At 33.9% G+C, this 19,715-nt stretch overlaps 2 protein-coding genes across 2 annotated transcripts; one reads left to right on the top strand and one right to left on the bottom strand.

Moving 5' to 3' along the window:
- Positions 1–2,762: 2,762 nt before the first annotated feature.
- Positions 2,763–9,428, bottom strand: LOC134696347 (tubulin beta-4B chain-like). The gene is made up of 4 exons (XM_063558075.1): positions 9,150–9,428; positions 6,274–6,382; positions 4,463–4,818; positions 2,763–3,714 (listed from the first exon to the last, which is right to left on the bottom strand). Exons 1-4 carry the CDS (start codon positions 9,204–9,206, stop codon positions 2,896–2,898), a joined length of 1,341 nt encoding a protein of 446 aa, XP_063414145.1. The 5' UTR covers positions 9,207–9,428; the 3' UTR covers positions 2,763–2,895.
- A 4,323-nt stretch (positions 9,429–13,751) lies between these two features.
- LOC134697252 (tubulin beta-4B chain-like) lies at positions 13,752–17,738 on the top strand. The gene is made up of 4 exons (XM_063559409.1): positions 13,752–13,944; positions 14,763–14,871; positions 16,112–16,467; positions 16,853–17,738. Exons 1-4 carry the CDS (start codon positions 13,888–13,890, stop codon positions 17,669–17,671), a joined length of 1,341 nt encoding a protein of 446 aa, XP_063415479.1. The 5' UTR covers positions 13,752–13,887; the 3' UTR covers positions 17,672–17,738.
- The last annotated feature ends 1,977 nt before the right edge of the window (positions 17,739–19,715 follow it).

The raw sequence follows: 19,715 nt of genomic DNA, 5'->3' as shown, positions 1-19,715 counted from the left end.
AATATATAAAAATGAGATGTGGTGCGATTGCCAATAAGAAAAATGTTTTTTTCACTTAGCTATTAGTGCGGTGCTTTATCCCGCTTTTTTTGCTAAATGAATTGTGACGCGTACATGATCGTGAAAAACGCGAAATAGGACGTTATAATTTGACGCTTTTAGTGAAGCTAGAAACCATCTACGTCATAGAGCTTTTTGGTCACAACCAAGTTGCGTGTACCACTTCGGACTTTGTTTTATGCAAAACACTTGTGAGTGATTAGTTTTTTCTTATACTTGTATTTCAAGGTCTTTCAATGTCAAGTTACTTTTAAACTGCGACCTATGAATTAAACCAAGACGTGCCACTGAATTTCATTAAGGCAATTAGTACAGCTAACAATTTCTTCCAAAATAAATATAGTTGACCTATTGCTTATAATTTAAGAAAAAAAAACCACTAAAACTTAACACTGAACACGAGGTCAAGGTCAAATAAAATCTGCGCAACGGACATATAAATCATAAAATATTTCCATACACCATATATACTATTGCATATAGAATAAGAAAAAAGACCAAACTCAAAAACTTAACTTTAACTACTGAACCATGAAAATGAGGTCAAGGTCAGATGACAACTGCCAGCTAGACAGGTACACCTTACATTCATTTTATACATCAAATATAGACCTATTGCATAGTTTAACAAAAAACAGACCATAACACAAAAAAACTGAACTATAACCACTGAAACAGGAAAATGAGGTCAAGGTCAGATGACACCTGCCAGTTGGACATGTACACCTTAGTCTTTCTATACTAGACCTATTGCTTATAGTATCTGAGATATGGACTTGACCACTAAGACTTAACCTTGTTCACTGATCCATGAGATGAGGTCGAGGTCAAGTGAAAACTGTCCGACGGACACGAGGAACTTGCAAGGTATGCACGTACCAAATATATTTGGCCTATTAGTATTACTTATAAAAGTACAAAAAATCTTCCACTTTTTCATCAAGTACTCAATGAACCATGAAAAAGAGGTCAAGGACTTGAGACTGACGTTAACTTCGTAACATGAGGCATCTATATACAAAGTATGAAGAGTCCAGGTCATCCACCTAAAAATAAAGCTTTTAAGAAGTTAGCTTACTATTCCTATGTCAAACTTTCTGCGACAAAAATTCAACTGAAAATTGAGGTTAAATCGCTCAGGGTCAAACAATGCCTACAGGTCGAACATATCGCAATCTTTTATAACAAATATAGTTTATCTGTTGCTTATGGTTTCAGATACAGACTGGACCACAATTTCCCGATTTTTCTACCAATCCAGGAAATAAGGCTTAGGTCATGTGAACCCTGTCAGACATACATGTAGACCTTGTATGGATCCAATATACCAAATATAGTTACAAGATATTAGGCAAATTTTTTCAACACAAAAATTGAGGCATCTTCATGCTAAAGTAAATAGCTTCTAGGTCCACTGCCTTCTGCATTGTAAAGCTTTTTTTTAGTGTTATATAGTAGTCACTGCTGCCTCCAGATTGTATTCCCTAAAGACTCACAACCAATCATATAATTTTTGTGCAAGAATTGCATCAGAAATTTTCAGTTGACTGCTTTACTTATGCACAATAAGATCAAGAGTTAGTGTAGAAAAGTTGTAAACTAAGTGATATTTTGCTGCATAACATGGTGTTATATCATACACATGTTGATTGTTGAAGACTGTAGGTGTTTGTTTGTGTGGTTGAGTTGCTGCCTCATTGACACATATCCCATCTATACTTTTATTCATTCGACTGAAATTTTTGGGACAAATTTAACATGTGTTAGTTTGCATGTCCAAGCTTCATTGACAATTAATAGATATCATTTTTGTGCAAGAATTGCATTAAGACTGTTTCAGTTGACTGCTTTACTTGTATGCACAATAAGTGTTCCATGAAAACATATATTGGTCCCAGAGTAGGAACTTTGAAATTTCAACTATTGGTAGGTGTCAAGTAGAGCATCAATTTGTAAAGTCTTCAGCAGACACACATCTCACTGGAGATTGGAAATCATTTTTAAATTGTGAAATATTATTTTTCATGGTAAAAACATGCAGAAAATTTTTCTTTTTGATCAAAGTCACATCTTCTGACAAAGAGTAAGGTTTGACAATCACGGATCGAAATTGAACACCGAGCAATTGATGACAGAATGTAGGATAGCTATGCCTGGCTTCCTAAAAAGTTATAAATGGAAGTGAAATTGAAATAGAATCCACATTTTTTTAAAATACCTTCACTTGGTGCAATGTACTTTGTAAATTGTTGTGTGCATGTACATGAACTTTTCACAAATTGTGACTTGGAATGGAGAGTTGTCTCTCATTAGCACTCACATCACTTTTCTTATATCTATGGCTGTTAAAACGGAACAATTATGTTTGTGTAATCTAAAAAAGTCAAGTTTTGTGATAACCATTCACAGGGATAAAAAGCCTAACATATTCAATCTTGGGATTTAACCTCAATTACTTGCCATAACAACAAAGGTTGATAACGCATCAAATACACTTTCAGCTTAAATTTAGATTTGGCCTTCAATTTCATATACTGGCATATGATCATTAATTTTTTACCTTTATTTAAGTATTAACAATAAAAAATTCAATAAATAAAAAACTGACTTGAAATAATATCCATTTTACAGAATTCATTAAAAGCTGTATCTGAATTAAAATGCATCGTCTGTATCCAATAAACAAAGGAGCTTTGATAAAATAATGCAATTATTACTTTAATTAATATTTAAAACTACATGAAGAACGTTCGTTTTTATGAGTGTCTCTTTCCGATCTTATCAATTACACATGGCACTTTCAGTAGAATTAAAATTTTGTTTTCTAGTGTTTATTTAAGCTTCTTCTCCTTCTCCTTCCTCTTCCTCGAACTCTCCTTCCTCTTCTGCTGTTGCGTCCTGGTATTGTTGATATTCTGATACCAAATCATTCATGTTGGATTCGGCTTCTGTGAATTCCATCTCGTCCATACCCTCACCAGTGTACCAATGCAAGAAAGCCTTACGCCTGAACATAGCGGTGAATTGTTCAGATACACGCTTGAAAAGTTCCTGGATGGCTGTGCTGTTACCAATAAATGTGGCGGACATCTTAAGACCACGTGGTGGAATGTCACAGACGGCTGTCTTGACGTTGTTGGGGATCCATTCAACGAAGTAGCTGCTGTTCTTGTTCTGTACGTTCAACATCTGTTCATCAACTTCCTTCATTGACATACGTCCTCTGAACATGCAAGCAACTGTGAGGTATCTGCCGTGACGGGGATCACAAGCTGCCATCATGTTCTTAGCATCGAACATCTGTTGGGTAAGTTCTGGTACAGTTAAAGCTCTGTACTGTTGGCTACCACGTGATGTCAGAGGAGCAAAGCCTGGGATGAAGAAATGAAGACGTGGGAATGGTACCATGTTGACAGCCAATTTACGGAGATCAGCGTTCAACTGACCTGGGAATCGGAGACATGTTGTTACGCCGGACATTGTTGCGGAGACAAGATGGTTAAGATCCCCATATGTTGGTGTGGTCAGTTTGAGGGTTCTGAAACAAATATCGTATAGAGCTTCATTGTCAATGCAGTATGTTTCATCTGTGTTTTCTACCAGTTGATGTACAGAGAGTGTGGCATTGTATGGTTCAACGACTGTGTCTGATACCTGAAATGATAAATAGTCAGTTTAATTTTATTATTTGCAATTGCTAGTAAGATTTTCTTTCAAATTTTAAATATATATATGTATATATATATAAACATTTGAGAATATAAATAAATACATTATACCTCATGTCTCAAGTTAGAAGTGGTTCAGAGTTTGTTGTTTGTTGCTGTATGTCATATTTGTTTTTTTATTCATTATTTTGTACATTAATACAACAATAAGTCTGCTTGTTTCAATTGTATTTGTCATAATTCTTATGTAAAGGCTTAATTAATTGTTGCAGGCTGTATGGTGATCTATAATTTATAAATTCTATGTAATTTAGTTTCTTATGGAGAGTGGTCTCATTGACAATCTTACCACATCTTTTTATTTTTATATCATCTCCTTATCTCTGCTCCAGTTATTAGATCCGTTAAGGTTGATGTTGATTTTGAAAGATCTTCAATTAATACCTAAATAGAAGTTTTTCAAATGACATGACCTAAAACTGATTAGAATTTCATATAGAGCTATTGCAATTGTTAACTGATACCCATATCATCATGGATGGTTGTTCCAGAACAATTGCCATTGTTATTGAGCATGTTAACTGTATTTTAATACTTATACACGGATGACTCAGTTTATTTGTATATACTTACTGTGAGTTACAGTTTAATGTATTTATTATCTGACAATTTTGGCAAGTGCAGAAAAGTTGGAAATGAACAAGCTTACTCTTATGTTTGTTAAGAACTCTTACTTTTGGTGATGGTACAACTGAGAATGTGAGCATGATTCTGTCTGGGTATTCTTCACGAATTTTTGAGATGAGGAGTGTTCCCATGCCTGATCCGGTTCCACCTCCAAGTGAGTGTGTAAGTTGGAATCCCTGAAGACAATCACAGCTTTCAGCCTCTTTCCTGACTACATCAAGAACAGAGTCTACAAGTTCAGCACCTTCTGTGTAATGTCCCTTGGCCCAGTTGTTTCCTGCACCACTCTGTCCAAAAACAAAGTTGTCTGGTCTGAAGATTTGACCGAATGGTCCAGATCTGACAGAGTCCATGGTTCCAGGCTCCAAATCAACCAACACTGCACGTGGCACATATTTTCCACCTGTAAATAGTAATGTTGAGTTATTTTTTGTTCATAATTTGTTTGCCTTCATTTAAATCTTCATAAGAACTACATAATACTCTGAAAAAAATAAGAGTACTGGATATGTATACATGTTCACTACATGTACTGCTGGTTTACCAAACTTCAAAATGGTAACAACTTTGACTCGTCCTAAGAAGAAAGAACAGTGCAGTGGTGCATTTTTACAGTACTGATATTTTTTATATACATTAATAATCAATGTGCACGTGGGTTACATGTATGATAAGTTGATTGTCATGATGATCCATGTACTGGTATCTCAAAATTGTTTTAATTTCAGATATTGAAACTTGAATAACGTGGGGACACTAGCTGTTCCACCTGAAACAGTAATTATAAATTTCCATAGGTATTGATGACATGTGACTGATAACAATTTATCCTCTCTGAAATCAGAAGGCTACTTGCAACTAAAAACAAAAACAAAGCTGTTCCCACTAAAATGCTGAAAATAGGGTTGGTAAACAATTTTTTTTCTACGAAACCAAATAAATTCTAGCTTCTCACCCTTGATGTTCATTTATACAAATTTTTACCCCCCTTTTTGAAAAAAAAATAAGCACTATTTAAGTCAATGAATGTTCTGTTTGAATTGTGACTGAGAAAGGGGAATCCAATACCCCCCCCCCCCCCCCCCTTTTCTGGAAGTTCCTGGCTACGGGCCTGCAATTACAGTATTTCTGAATCTTTGAATACCTATGAATTATTTTTTTATGATATTGAACCTGTATATTACATGTTTCATGGGTTCAAAATTATTTTCAGAGTTAAATGGTCAAGGTGCTTCAAGGTGTTACACCATGATCAGTACCTAGAGCTTTTTTGACACAACAGAAATAAGGTGCTAGGAATAATTCACAGCAGTAGAAGGTTCTGAACTACAATTTAAATTAAAAGGTCACAGATTTCATTTTAATTATACAAGAGCAGGGCTCTCATCCTTTTCGTGCCAAAGATTTTATCAGTCTTCAAGGGTAACATAAATTTTGTATATGAACACCAGTTTGATATTAGTTCTTGATGCATTTTTGTAACCATCAGATAAAAGTTCTTTTTTTCTTACATGTATAATCTTTCTTTTTTTTAAGAATTTGCAGTTGATAGCAGTAAAAGTTTATACTGAATTCTATCCAAAATTCTGAAGTCTTCACTTGAGATATTTTATAGACTCATATTTGTTCAGTATTGTTGAAGACCGTCTATAAATACATGTGTATATATGTGTATGTGATGCTGTCTAGCAGCCTTTAATTTATTGCATGGTTGAGTTGCTGTCTCAACACATATATCTGATGTAGAGTATTATACTTATATTTTATGACCGAGTTATATTTTATTTTAGACACATATGAACAACAGGACAACTTTAACATGTGTTTGCATGTCAAAGCTTCATTGACAAAAATTTACCGGTGGCTTCATTGTAGTAGACGTTTATTCTTTCTAGCTGTAAATCTGAATCTCCATGGTAGGTTCCTGTGGGGTCAATACCGTGTTCATCTGAGATAACTTCCCAAAACTGGAAGTAATAAAGCTTACTGTAGAATGATATCATTGATGGTATAGTAATACATGTAGATGAAGATCCAAATTCATGGATCTTTTCCAGAAAGCATGTATATAAATATACATTGAGAAGGAGTAGTATTTTTGGCGAGAAAATTTTGCGTCCCCAGCTGTAGGCCACAAGGTCAACAGCTAGCATGCAATTAGCTGTTGTCTGGAGCAGCATGCAATAGAATACATGTACTATTATGGCTAAAAAGCAGATCCCCAAAGCATTTTAAGTAAAATAAATATTTATTTTCAACAAAGATCTATAAAATAAAACACAAGTCCCAGTGTAATTTTCCCTCTTTAGAAGGCAAGTTAAACAGGAAATTGAGAGACATGCCTTTCCATTAAAAAAATGCTGAAATTAAATATAAAGACCCGCTTTTGAAGAGTTTTTTTTTTTTTTACTAAAAATTGACATTTACTACATGTTCAAAATCTATATACTGGAATGCAATCAATAATAATAGAAATGAGACAAATCCTCAATTAAATTCAATATCCTTAGCCACATGTACATTCTTGCATCAATTTTGTGACAAAAGATTAAATATGCATAATAAAAACAAAATACACAATGAATACACATTCAACTACTCCAGACAATGTGCTATTTAATAATTAAATTACAAAGTTCTATAAATACATGTAGTTCTATAAATCAATATACTGCAAGTCTGTGTTAAGTCTCCCTTGATTAACTTGAGTCATGACACGGAGGTTTGCTTCTAATTCAAGATTTTTGTCTCATTTAAATTATTCAAATTTCAGCAGTCCCTATACATACATGTACAAAAATGTATGTATGACTTTCATTTATCCTTTAAATAGTTTTCTCAATTTACAAAAGGAAATTTAATTAGAAACTGGTTAAGTGTTAAAATTGATATGTATTGCATAGCAACATCGATACACATTGATAATACAGTACAGCTATTAAATCAAGTTCATCATTTATTATCAATGAAAGTCTTTTCAAGCAAGAAAAGCATTTAAATTTCACTTTAACCGACAAGGTCATGTATTTAACAACTGTATTTTATGGTTGTCATAACGAACTTGAGAACCTTGGGCCATTTAATTTATCAACATTAATAAATGTTTGTTTTAATATATAAGACATGTACAATGTTACTCACAATTTACAAGTATTCTTTACCTAAAAGCTTTTGTTATATACATGTACATGAATTTCAGAAACATTTTTTTTCAAATATTACTTCTTATGTCATTTTAACTGGATTTTAATCAACTTTGTACAATATTCTAAAAGAAATAGAAGTGCTAAAGGCTTTATTTTTATTTGGGGTTACATAATTATTACATGCATTTATATTATTATCATTTTCATCAGTCCAAATAACATCTCAGAATGGCTGGAAGGCATCACAGCAAAAATTAAATTAAACTTTTTAGGACAACCTTTTCTTATTAAATCAATCAGATCAATAAATTTTATATTTTCGTCTAGAATGATGCTGTGTATTTCCACATTTCAGTTCACATCAGTGAAAACAAAATGGTTTGAAACTAGCAAAAATACTTCATGTTTGCACCCATCCAAACTTTGAAACCCAGGTCAGCCTTTGACTTTGTTAACTTGTAAGTCTTGATTTTTTTTTCAATTTTGGTTCATTTATATGTTCCCGAGTTTGTCAAATGATATGAATTCTATTTTCACTTAACCAGTATACATTTTTGTTTATGGGCTAGGGGAAGTCTGTCTCAGTTGCAGGATGTTTTTGCTGTTAAGACCATTTTCATTCAAACAATCATCCAATGAAAACAAAAAATCTAGATCTACCTTCAAAGTTGACAGGTCATGTCAACAGTGAATAGGTTTGAACCGTCACAAAAATTGTTTATATAAAAAAAAGTTGCCAGGTGAACACCAGAAAAACAACAAAACTTAAAAGTGTCTCCAAGGGATTCAAAAGATTTGGCTACTGTACAGCAGTCAGCACTGCTTGCACACTTTCCTCTGTACTAAGATTCTAATTGTCCTGATAAAATTTCAACAATTATTTAGGGGATTACCCGGTTACTAAAAAGGTTGGGAGTGGCCACGTTCTTTTTGGTGAATTTTTTGTACATGATAATAGTAAGATATGCTATAAATATAACGATGTTGACCTTATTCCCAACTTGAAGGAATTCTAATAAGACTGTAATGTAGTCCCGCCAAAATTATGTAATAAATTTGTTTCTGGCAAATTAAAGTAGATCTGGAATGTCGATAGGCTTGAGTTGTCCCCCCGTTGCACTTATTCAAGCCACGTGGTTTCGCCCATTGTTTTTTTTCAAATTCAATACAAACTGAAACTGAAATATTTGTTTATTTTCAGAATCGACATATATCATTCATGATTATCATATCTAATTTCTATTAAATGTGGTTAAGCATAAATTAATTCAGATTATTGCTTGCGTTCTCAAATTTTGATTGTCATGATTTGACCGCCTTTTTTCACAAAATTTGTACCGCTTCAATTTGAACATGTATGAATTTTCTGTAATCGAAGACCTTTTAAATCATAATTAAAGACAAACTGTCGTTCGATTAACTGTTTAAATAATCAAATTTACTTCTAGTTTGATATTTTTATTCAGAAACCAATCCCGCCGCAATCGGCCATTGAATGAATGAATCATAAGCCGATAAGGAAACAAATAAATTAAATCAACCTATTCAATTTACTTTAAACCGATATAATATCGAAATGTATACTGACCTTAGCTCCAATTTGGTTTCCACACTGACCAGCTTGCATATGTACTATTTCCCTCATTTTCAAATTTTTCTCAGACCGTTAGTGAAACTTGTATCAGACTTCGTTCAAACAGCGTTGCTATGGATTTGATTGTGTCAACGTATTTATATCAGTAAATCGGTGCCGCGTCACCCGTTTACTTCATACGCAGATACATGACACACTTCTATTTTAAAATCTATAATTTAGATATTCTTTAGTGTGTTCTGCTTCATTTCGTTTGCACAATCGGGGTTATTGATTATCAATGATCATTTTGTCCTATGTATTTTAATAAGAGACATGAGATGAATGCATAAGTAATGAATTAATGAGAGATGTGTTGAGATAGCTAGGGATTAGACGGATTAGATTATAAACGTGATTCGACTGCATTTCATATAACATTAGGGGAAAGGGCCTCTTCATATCGTATCTGAAGGTATACACAGACGTGCCGCTGCTATGTATAATGGGATACCTTCTTCACATGAGAAATATGTTAAAGGGGTGCAATTTCACGGATGTTTTATTATTCTAATTATCAAATAACAACGGGTCATAAATTTTCATCTGTCTGATAAGGCGGCCCGTGTATTTACACGGTATAATGCTCCTTTTATTTAATAATTTATTTAATTAACATAAATTGACCTTGTCAAATTCATATTAATATGTAGATTTGCTGGAACTTTTTTTAACAACGGGTGTCCCCATAGCGAAGATAGGATGTTCGAATTGGACGGTATTCAGGCCCATAATGGAGCTATTTTTATAGTTAATCCCTCGTGAATCCAGACATTTTACCAAAACAACTCAAAATTGTATCTAGTTTGGGGACGTGCACACCCCTTTTGTGATCGCAATCCTGGATCCGCATCTGCAACTTCCCCCGCAAGTGTACATATTGCAGTCTAATTGTATTCCTTATACGTGCCTTATACATGTACTTGTATTCTCTATGTGCCCATTGTATAAGAACCAAAATACAGTTTTTAATAAAAGAATTTTGCAATGAAGTTATATTTAATTGTAAGATTTATAAACGGACATTTTAGAAAGGATTGTTATGAATCATGTTACTAGAACCGAAGAACTGACCATACTGAGCTGATGCTAACCTCGGGGGTTAATGGTCCACAGGGGCGGATCCAGCCATTTTAAAAAAGGGGGTCCCAAACCCAGAGTAAAAAGGGGGGTTCCAACTGTATGCTGGTCCCATTCAAATGCATTGATCGGCCCAAAAAAGTGGGATCGGACCCCCCTGGATCCGCCAATGGTCAATCAGCGACCACATATACATAGTATTCCTTAAAATCTTTAAACAATTCCATGAAAATTTTGTTGTTTGGTTTCAGAGAAGTTTTGAGGCAGTTTCTTAAGCCAAATAAGTTCAAAGAGTCGTTACTCTAGAAAAAAAATGAATCTTTATTTCCTGTCGATATGAGGACTGACGGACGGACAGACGGACGGGTGAAAAACATGATACTCTCCGCAACTTCGTTGTGTGGGGTATAATAACTCTTTGCATCTGCGGGGCATCAATTATGTCTCCCAGATAATATGTAAAAGAAAGTCCTACACTGACTTTGTTATAATACAGTAATTTCAGAGTTGAGTGCTGGGGCATTTCGCGCTTTTGATAGTTATCCAGTGTGTTTTTCTCTGGGTATTTTTTGTTGAGGAAAAAGGAAGTCATCCCGAAGTCCCAAAAATATAAACGCTATATATATAAATCTTGAATTCATGGCGTTTTATTTCCCCCCTCGTATTCCAATGAATTAATTAATAGACCTACTGGCAAATTTCCGAGTCCCGATTAGTAAAAAGGACGAATTACGACCTCAAAACAAAGGTCCGACTCCGACGTACCGAAAAAGGTTTATTCAACATTTTCATTGTTTCCCCCTCGAAATCGTACATGTAGCTCAATACGGATATATTCAGACCACTATTTCTACCTACATCTGCCTCTATAATTATGATTTCAATGCTTAGAAGAAAATCCTCTGACGCAAACTTCTGCTTTTGAAAGCTTAAATAAAGATTTTGTTTAATAATTACCATATTTTTTCATCACTCCCTATATTTGAGCTACCGGATATTTTTGTTTATTGTGGAATCAAAGTACCATAAAGTTATATGTTATACATCGACTAGCCTATAGAAAATCGTAAAAAAAACATTGGATTATTCCCCTTTGCCCAGCTATGCATATACATTTAAAAAACATGACAATGAAAAACAACACGTTTTATAATTTATTGCGTCCGAAGCGCTTTTCTGGATTTACCTTCATCAGGAACGCTTAAAGCCAAACATTTAAAATCCGAAGATGTATAAGTACCGAAAATCGTTGAAGAGCTATATATGTCAAAAATACCAAAAATAAATAGCCAAAATTCGTCTAAAGCCAACTTATCGTCATGATTTTCTGATGTGAATCTTTTTTTTCTGTTTTGTGTCACTGTGAGTGTGTATTTTGGAAGGTGGTAAGAAATGGATTCTCGGTCAACACACATTTTCAACTTTAATATAAAAAAATATTTCGAACAAACGGCAAATGTTTACGAATAATAGTTAAGTCAAACTAAGTTTTAACCTCAAACTAATAGCAACAGAGAATGTTTTAGTTCTAATCTTTAGTATTAGGTCCTAAATATACACAGAAAAAAGTCCCATAAAATCATATTGAGGAAAACAGCATTTGGAAATAAACATTGGATGGGGAGATAACTCCACAAAATTTAGGGTTTTTTTTGATAAGTTTTTTGTTGATTTTCTTAAAATTTATGTAAAGTATGATACTTTGATGGGGCTATATAAAGTTCTTTTTTTTACTATATTATATAATCTTTAGCTCATGAAATGTACAAAAGAGAAACGTTATGGGTATTTAAATTATATTTGAGCATTCTTCATTAAAGAAATTGCAAATTTGTGGCTTTGTGACTGTTTTGAAAAATAATGTGAAAATTGGGTTATATAAAAAAAGAAGATGTGGTATGATTGCCAATGAGACAACTATCCAAAAAAGACCAAAATAACACAAACATTAACAATTATAGGTCACCGTACGGCCTTCAACAATGAGCAAAGCCCATACCGCATATAGTTAGCTATAAAAGGCCCGGATAAGACAATGAAAAACAATTCAAGCGAGAAAACTTACGGCCTTATTTTTGTAAAAAATGAATTATGTTTATATCTGTATATTATATTTTTTCAGCATCTACCTGGTTTAAGTAAACTTTAAAGCACTAAAAGAAGAAGATACGCTTAATTATTTTTATTCGAATTGAGATTCTTTACATTGACATGTTGAAAAGTTTAGTAAATGGTCATATAATGAATTACGAAATTTAGAGTGTAGCTTGATAAAAAAACATATAAATGAACTATTAAAAAAAACCATTCAAAACTAACATAAGGCAGACGCTCTTGACTTGGGACAGCTTAACTTGGGACAGGGTCGCAAAAATGCGACCGGGTTAAACATTTTTAACATGAGATCTAACCCCTCTATATATATCTCTAGCCAATGTAGAATAAAAGAGGGGCGAAAATTACAAGAGGGAGTCGGATATTCAAACTCATAGATCGAAAATAAATTGACAACGGCATGGTTTTTTAAGAAAAGGACAAAAAGACAACTATGAGTACACAAGACACAACACAGAAAACTACAGACAAACAACAGGAACCCCGCCAAAAAGAAACACACAGCAATATACGCATAAGTAAATTAACACAGTCTAAGAGAAGAACGAGTCCGATATCAGTTGAATAGGTATCAAAAGAAACTAAGTATAAGCAAAATTACAATGATACATAAATAAACAAAGGACGATACTTATAGTAACTGACATGCCAGTGATCAAAGTAAAAGCGAAATCATCATGCAATTCATATATATCAAATTATTTTAGGGCCTTTTGTAGGTAATACCGTATACGATATGAGTTTTGTTATTGTCGAAAGCCGCACGGGAACTATATATAGTATAGCTGTTTGCATCCTTCTTTTTAGTCTCCAATGGATACGTGTCTTATTAGCAATTATCATACTACATCTCCTTATTTCTATATTCATTTACCAATAAAATTTTATAAATTTGAGTTATTGTACTCACAGACAGCGTGTAGGACGGACAGAAGAACTCCCCAATCCGACAACTTATGAGATTCTGCTTAAATATACTACATAGACTGCATGATGTAGGTCTCTAGACATCTTTTAGTTACTTGTGACTGACACTTCAACGTACATATATCTCACATCTTTTTCCCAAAATATTAAAGTATGAGAGATAAAACAATTAAATAAAACCAGAGGACCTGCACAATCTTGCATTATATTTTAACCATAAATAGAAATAATCTGTACGATAAAATATTTATATTTTACCATTACCTCGCGTGCTGAATGGGGACATACCGTCTCCCCGGATGCCACCTATTCATCTCTGGACTAAAGATTATATCGGTATTTATATACTTAACAGCATTAATATTCATGGAAGTAAATTTCTGTCCATGCTTATATACTTATATATGAAACATACTCAATTTATGTCTTTTATGTGACATAGTTTTAAAACAGTTTTCGTTAACTACCGACTGTAAGACAATAGGGCAAGCTTTGTTGCTACACACCGGAATCTTCATATAAAACAACGCGCGTTGTTAGGTTTCTCACTTTTGCAATCTTCTGTTGAAATATGAGGGAAATTGTACATCTTCAGGCTGGTCAGTGTGGAAATCAGATCGGTGCAAAGGTAGGGTTTATTTCTATGATCTAGAGACATATATGATACAAAATGTAATTACAACACACACTCTTTTTTTTCTCTCCGGTTTTTACATATTTTTTTATTATTGTAAATGCATTTTCCCCATGAATTTAACATAATATTTTTTGACAGAATAAATTTAGTCATTCGTAAGTTTAAATTGATAACCCCTTCACCAAACCGGGCCCAACCTCAAAAATAAGAAAAATTACCAACAAAACAGCAGTTAAAATAGGTATCTTTAGATTTCCGATTATTGGTGAAATTCAAAACTTTTCTTTTGTAAACATACATTGGCTGTAAATATGCAGACTCGTACATGATATATTACTTTAAACATATTTTATTTCAAAAAAATCATGTACATGGCATACACATATAAATACAGTGATAACATATTACTAAAGGATTCGGAAACAAGGTTTCCCTTATATTAATCCGTCTCCCATGATATATTGCTTTAACTGATTTCGTATGAATGGTACACTGCAAAAGTAAAACTTGCATGAATATTAAAAAGACCACCACATTGCTATGTGTTCAGTATATTGTTACATGTTCTCCTTCATTTGGAAGGAAACAGGGGGGGGGGGGGGGGGGGGCTACAAATTAAAATTTTAACCGAAGTAGCTGATATACTTGAATAGAAGTTTAAAATTATACGAAAAGCGAAAAAGAAACACACAGAAAAGAATTTAATATGTGTGTGTTCAAATAAAGATATTATTATTTAATAAATGTTATTGATGTTTCTGACTGTTGCTTGTAAAACATATTATAATTTTTTGAAATATATATTGTAGTTCTGGGAAGTTATCTCAGATGAGCACGGTATTGACCCCACCGGAACCTACCATGGAGATTCTGATTTACAATTAGAAAGGATCAACGTCTACTTCAATGAAGCTACAGGTTAGTAAAACGGGAGTAAAAGGATATAACTACATAGAGTATACCAATCAGTGTGGATTTAAGTTTTAGGCTTATAGGTTTTGCTCATGATTGAAGGCCGTTTTATGACCTTTAGTTGCTAACTTCTATACGTCATTTGATCTTCGGAAGACAGTTGTCTCTCATTGCAATCATGCCACATCTTCTTATTTTACAAGCCATGGACTAATGTGTCCTTGTTAAAGAAATGATTTAGGATAAAAAATAAATCTACATATTTTGATTATTTGACTATACCCGAGGTGCAGAAATTAACTTAGTTTTATATATCGTTAATTAATTGAAATATATCTCTTTATGAGGGTCTGGACCAACGGGCTTAAAGTAAACATATATTTAATAGCAGTAATGAATAAATACAAAAATAATATAAGCCAAAAAGTTATCAGTGCGAAAAATAGATTTAAAAGTTAAAGCAATACACAAAAAAGACAACTTTCCCATTTTATAAGAACCTCGTCTATAATGAATATTCATGGTTTTTTTTAAATAAGTCCTGGCTTCTCTTTTTTTTAAAAGTATACCTTTAATAGACATGACACTAATTTCAAAATACAACAAGCTTATATTTCCGTCTTTGTTATATTTGTTCTAGAATACGTTTTGTATGAATTTACATCACCTTTAAAAATACCCTTGAAATTTTATCATCTGGATAAAATGCTGTATTCCGGTTTTTTAACATGTTCATGCTCTTATATAGATAAAGGAAGATGTAGTGTAAGTGCCAATGAGACAACTCTCCATCCAAATAACAATTTAAAAAGTAAACCATTATAGGTTAAAGTACGGCCTTCAACACGGAGCCTTGGCTCACACCGAACAACAAGCTATAAAGGGCCCCAAAATTACTAGTGTAAAACCATTCAAACGGGAAAACCAACGGTCTAATCTATATAAACAAAACGAGAAACGAGAAACACGTATATATTACATAAACAAACGACAACTATTGTACATCAGATTCCTGACTTAGGACAGGTGCAAACTTATTACTGGTTGTCTTTATCAGGAGGAAAATATGTTCCACGTGCTATCCTTTTTAGTCTTATATTTCCGTCTTTGTCATATTGGTTCTAGAATAGTTTGTATGAATTTACAACTCCTTTGAAAATACCCTTGAAATTTTATCATCTGGATAAAATGCTGTATTCCGGTTGTTTAACATGTTCATGCAATTACGACTGTTTGTTTTTATCAGGAGGAAAATATGTACCACGTGCTATCCTGGTCGATTTGGAGCCTGGTACAATGGATTCAGTTAGGTCTGGACCATTTGGCCAGATCTTCAGACCGGACAACTTTGTTTTCGGACAGAGTGGAGCCGGAAACAATTGGGCTAAGGGACATTACACTGAAGGCGCTGAGCTGGTTGATTCCGTTCTTGATGTTGTCCGAAAGGAAGCAGAAGGTTGCGACTGTCTTCAAGGATTTCAACTAACACACTCACTTGGTGGTGGAACCGGATCAGGCATGGGAACTCTCCTTATCTCCAAAATCCGTGAGGAATACCCTGATAGAATAATGAACACATTTTCAGTTGTACCATCACCAAAGGTAACCATGTACACGCGCCTTCCTATAAAATAACTGATTTATTTAACAGTACACATATATTAAAAGATAAGACGATACCACGGTTCTTCCATGTGACTTGCCAGTCGGCAAAGATGTTATGTAAAAATGTATTTGTATTATTTAAGTAAACAATGCACGCAAGAAGATGAAAAAGAATCTGTTAAATTATTAGTACACATACATTGTTTTATTTCATAAATGCATAATTTAATGTATTGAAAGTGAAAAATCCTATTTAAAACACACAATGTTACTTTTCATATTTTTGTTTGAAAACGTTTGCATAAAGACATTTTTAAACTATAAACTTTTGATATCAAGTTGAGAAGCTGTACACATCATTTTTGGTATTGATTTATTTCAGGTATCAGATGTAGTTGTGGAACCATACAATGCCACCTTATCCGTTCATCAACTGGTTGAAAATGCCGACGAAACTTTCTGTATCGACAACGAAGCTCTGTATGATATTTGCTTCAGAACTTTAAAACTGACTACTCCTACCTATGGAGATCTCAATCATCTTGTCTCAGCAACAATGTCAGGTGTCACAACCTGTCTGAGATTCCCAGGTCAGTTGAATGCAGATTTACGAAAACTTGCTGTAAACATGGTTCCATTTCCACGTCTCCATTTCTTCATGCCAGGATTCGCTCCCCTGACATCACGTGGTAGCCAACAATATAGGGCATTGACTGTACCGGAACTGACGCAACAAATGTTTGATGCAAAGAACATGATGGCTGCAAGTGATCCCAGACATGGTCGATATCTGACATGTGCCTGCATGTTCCGTGGTCGTATGTCCATGAAGGAGGTTGACGAACAAATGTTGAACGTCCAAAATAAAAACAGCAGCTACTTTGTTGAATGGATCCCCAACAATGTGAAAACAGCGGTCTGTGATATTCCACCACGTGGTTTGAAGATGTCTGCAACTTTTGTTGGCAACAGCACTGCTATCCAGGAACTCTTTAAGAGAATATCAGAACAATTTACCGCTATGTTCCGTCGTAAGGCTTTCTTGCATTGGTACACTGGTGAGGGTATGGATGAAATGGAGTTTACTGAAGCCGAATCGAATATGAATGATCTAATTTCGGAATACCAGCAATACCAGGATGCAACAGCAGAAGAGGAAGGAGAATTCGAAGATGAAGAAGAGGAGGCTGAGGAAATGTGAACATAAATTATGACCTCTGCAGAAAAGACAGATTTTAAATAGCTTATAGCCATAGAGGAAGATAACACTTGGATTTTTTGAACTAGAATTAAAGAAGGACTTGTTTATTTAGCATGTTACTTCTTATTTTTTAGAGAAATTATAAAGTTCTGTCTTTATTGGTTTTTCATATATAATGCAATACTCATAAGGGTTGGTAAAAAAAGAGAGCAAACAAAATCTCAACCAAACATAAAAAGACGAACCAATACACATGCAAATATCCCTAATACACTACCATTTAGCAACACAAATCCAATTGTCCGGGGTTGTGGGGAATGTCGATGAACTCAGATGTTCAGAAGGGATAACAATTTCAATAATTGGTCAACGATTTAATTGCGACAATTTAAACCATTCAATTTGTACCGGAATCTCGGCGGAAAGAGTGCTGGGGGAAGGGGGATGCACGTAGAGGGATAAAGATGAGCCATTGAAGATCATTGAAATACATGCCACTTTTTCAAGCTTGCATTCGATAATATATGGTAAGGTCGAGTTTCTGACACTTGGAGTTGGATAATTTCACACAGTTGTAAGTGCATCACGAAGACCATGTATATTTCTATTAAATTTGCTAACAAGGAGCAAAGTACAATATAAAACATAATAAAACAATTTTAAAATTAACAAAAAGAAAAATCAATAGTGTAGAATAAATACAGTTTGAACAGCATGGATGAGATAGAGTTTACCGAGTCGGAGTCGAATATGAACGATCTCATTTCTGAGTACCAACAATATCAGGAAGTAACAGTTGAGCAAGATGATGACTTTAAAGACTGAGATGGTGATGAAAAGGAAAATGAAAAAAACAACTGATATGGCACTATAAGCTGAATTTTTAAAATTGAATACAAGAATAAGATATGGCGTTCTGATCAATGGAATTAAATGTATGTGCACATAGAAAAATAAATAGAAGTCTTCTGTAGCTAGAATGTCTGAAATAAACTTAATGATGCTTTTATGAATTGAACAAATTAAGAAATTAGTTTACATACCATTCGAAAGTTTGAGAATATATTCCGATTAACTAGAAGTTTTGTTCAGATGTCTGGCGCAGAAGTATAGTTTTTGGGGTAATCTCATAAATAAATTTTAGCAAATTTACCATTGAAAACAAAAGACAATTTCTGCCCCTGATTAAACACTCTTTCTACATGCATCTTTTTTTTTTATTACCCTCTGATATGGATGATATATACGCACCTACGTTTTATATTGTATTTATATTGTGTCATAAGTGAGGCTTATTCGTTAAGGGTATGTGTACTTGATTTTTTTTTAAATGTTCAAAAGGGGTACCTCCTTCATCCCAAATTGGATGCAAGGATCCAGTGTTAATACAATCATATGAGTACCGAATATCGATTTCTTCACATTTTAATTCGTAAAATATCAGCTTCGAACCTCAATGTAAACCTTCTAATTCAAACGGGGGTAACTGATGTTAGTTTATAGGGATACACCATTATAAGACCCTTTTTCGAAATATTAAAAAGTAAACTTTACAACTCAGTGGAAAAAAGACTATAAATGTGTATATCTTCATATACTAGAAGCAAAAATACCTCAATCAAAGTCGTTTTATGCATGTTTATTTGTTAAAAAAAAAAGGGAAGAAAGATACCAGGGGGCAGTCAAACTCATAAGTCGAAAATAAACTGACAACGCCATGGCTAAAATGAAATAGACAAACAGACAAATAACAGTACACATGACACAACATAGGAAACTAAAGAATAAGTAATACGAACCCCACCAAAAACTAGGGGTGATCCCAGGTGCTCCGTAAGGGTAAGCAAATCCTGCTCCACATGTGGCATCGTCGTGTTGCTCATCATAACAAAGCCGGTAAATAGTATAATTCGGTAGTTCACATTCATGCAAGGGAAGGGGATTGTAGTTACGATGTAAGGCACATATCCGATATCATTTGTGAAACGGTTATCCCATAACGGTCAACAAACTCGTGATGGCGTCCGTAAAATTTACGAAGGGA

The sequence above is a fragment of the Mytilus trossulus genome, chromosome 14, assembly GCF_036588685.1.
Source record: "Mytilus trossulus isolate FHL-02 chromosome 14, PNRI_Mtr1.1.1.hap1, whole genome shotgun sequence".
Lineage (NCBI taxonomy): Eukaryota > Metazoa > Mollusca > Bivalvia > Mytilida > Mytilidae > Mytilus > Mytilus trossulus.
Note: the sequence above shows the minus strand (reverse complement) of the source record. Positions and strands in the feature narration are given on the sequence as shown.

Bases quoted from the DNA above. Each gene is read 5' to 3' on its own strand.
- LOC134696347 (XM_063558075.1), bottom strand. From the start codon at position 9,206: ATGAGGGAAATAGTACATATGCAAGCTGGTCAGTGTGGAAACCAAATT. The intron at 6,383-9,149 runs GTCAGTATACAT...TATTACTTCCAG, and splicing joins GAAACCAAATTGGAGCTAAG to TTTTGGGAAGTTATCTCAGA. The intron at 4,819-6,273 runs GTAAATTTTTGT...TACTATTTACAG, and splicing joins CTACTACAATGAAGCCACCG to GTGGAAAATATGTGCCACGT.
- LOC134697252 (XM_063559409.1), top strand. From the start codon at position 13,888: ATGAGGGAAATTGTACATCTTCAGGCTGGTCAGTGTGGAAATCAGATC. The intron at 14,872-16,111 runs GTTAGTAAAACG...TGTTTTTATCAG, and splicing joins CTACTTCAATGAAGCTACAG to GAGGAAAATATGTACCACGT. The intron at 16,468-16,852 runs GTAACCATGTAC...GATTTATTTCAG, and splicing joins CAGTTGTACCATCACCAAAG to GTATCAGATGTAGTTGTGGA.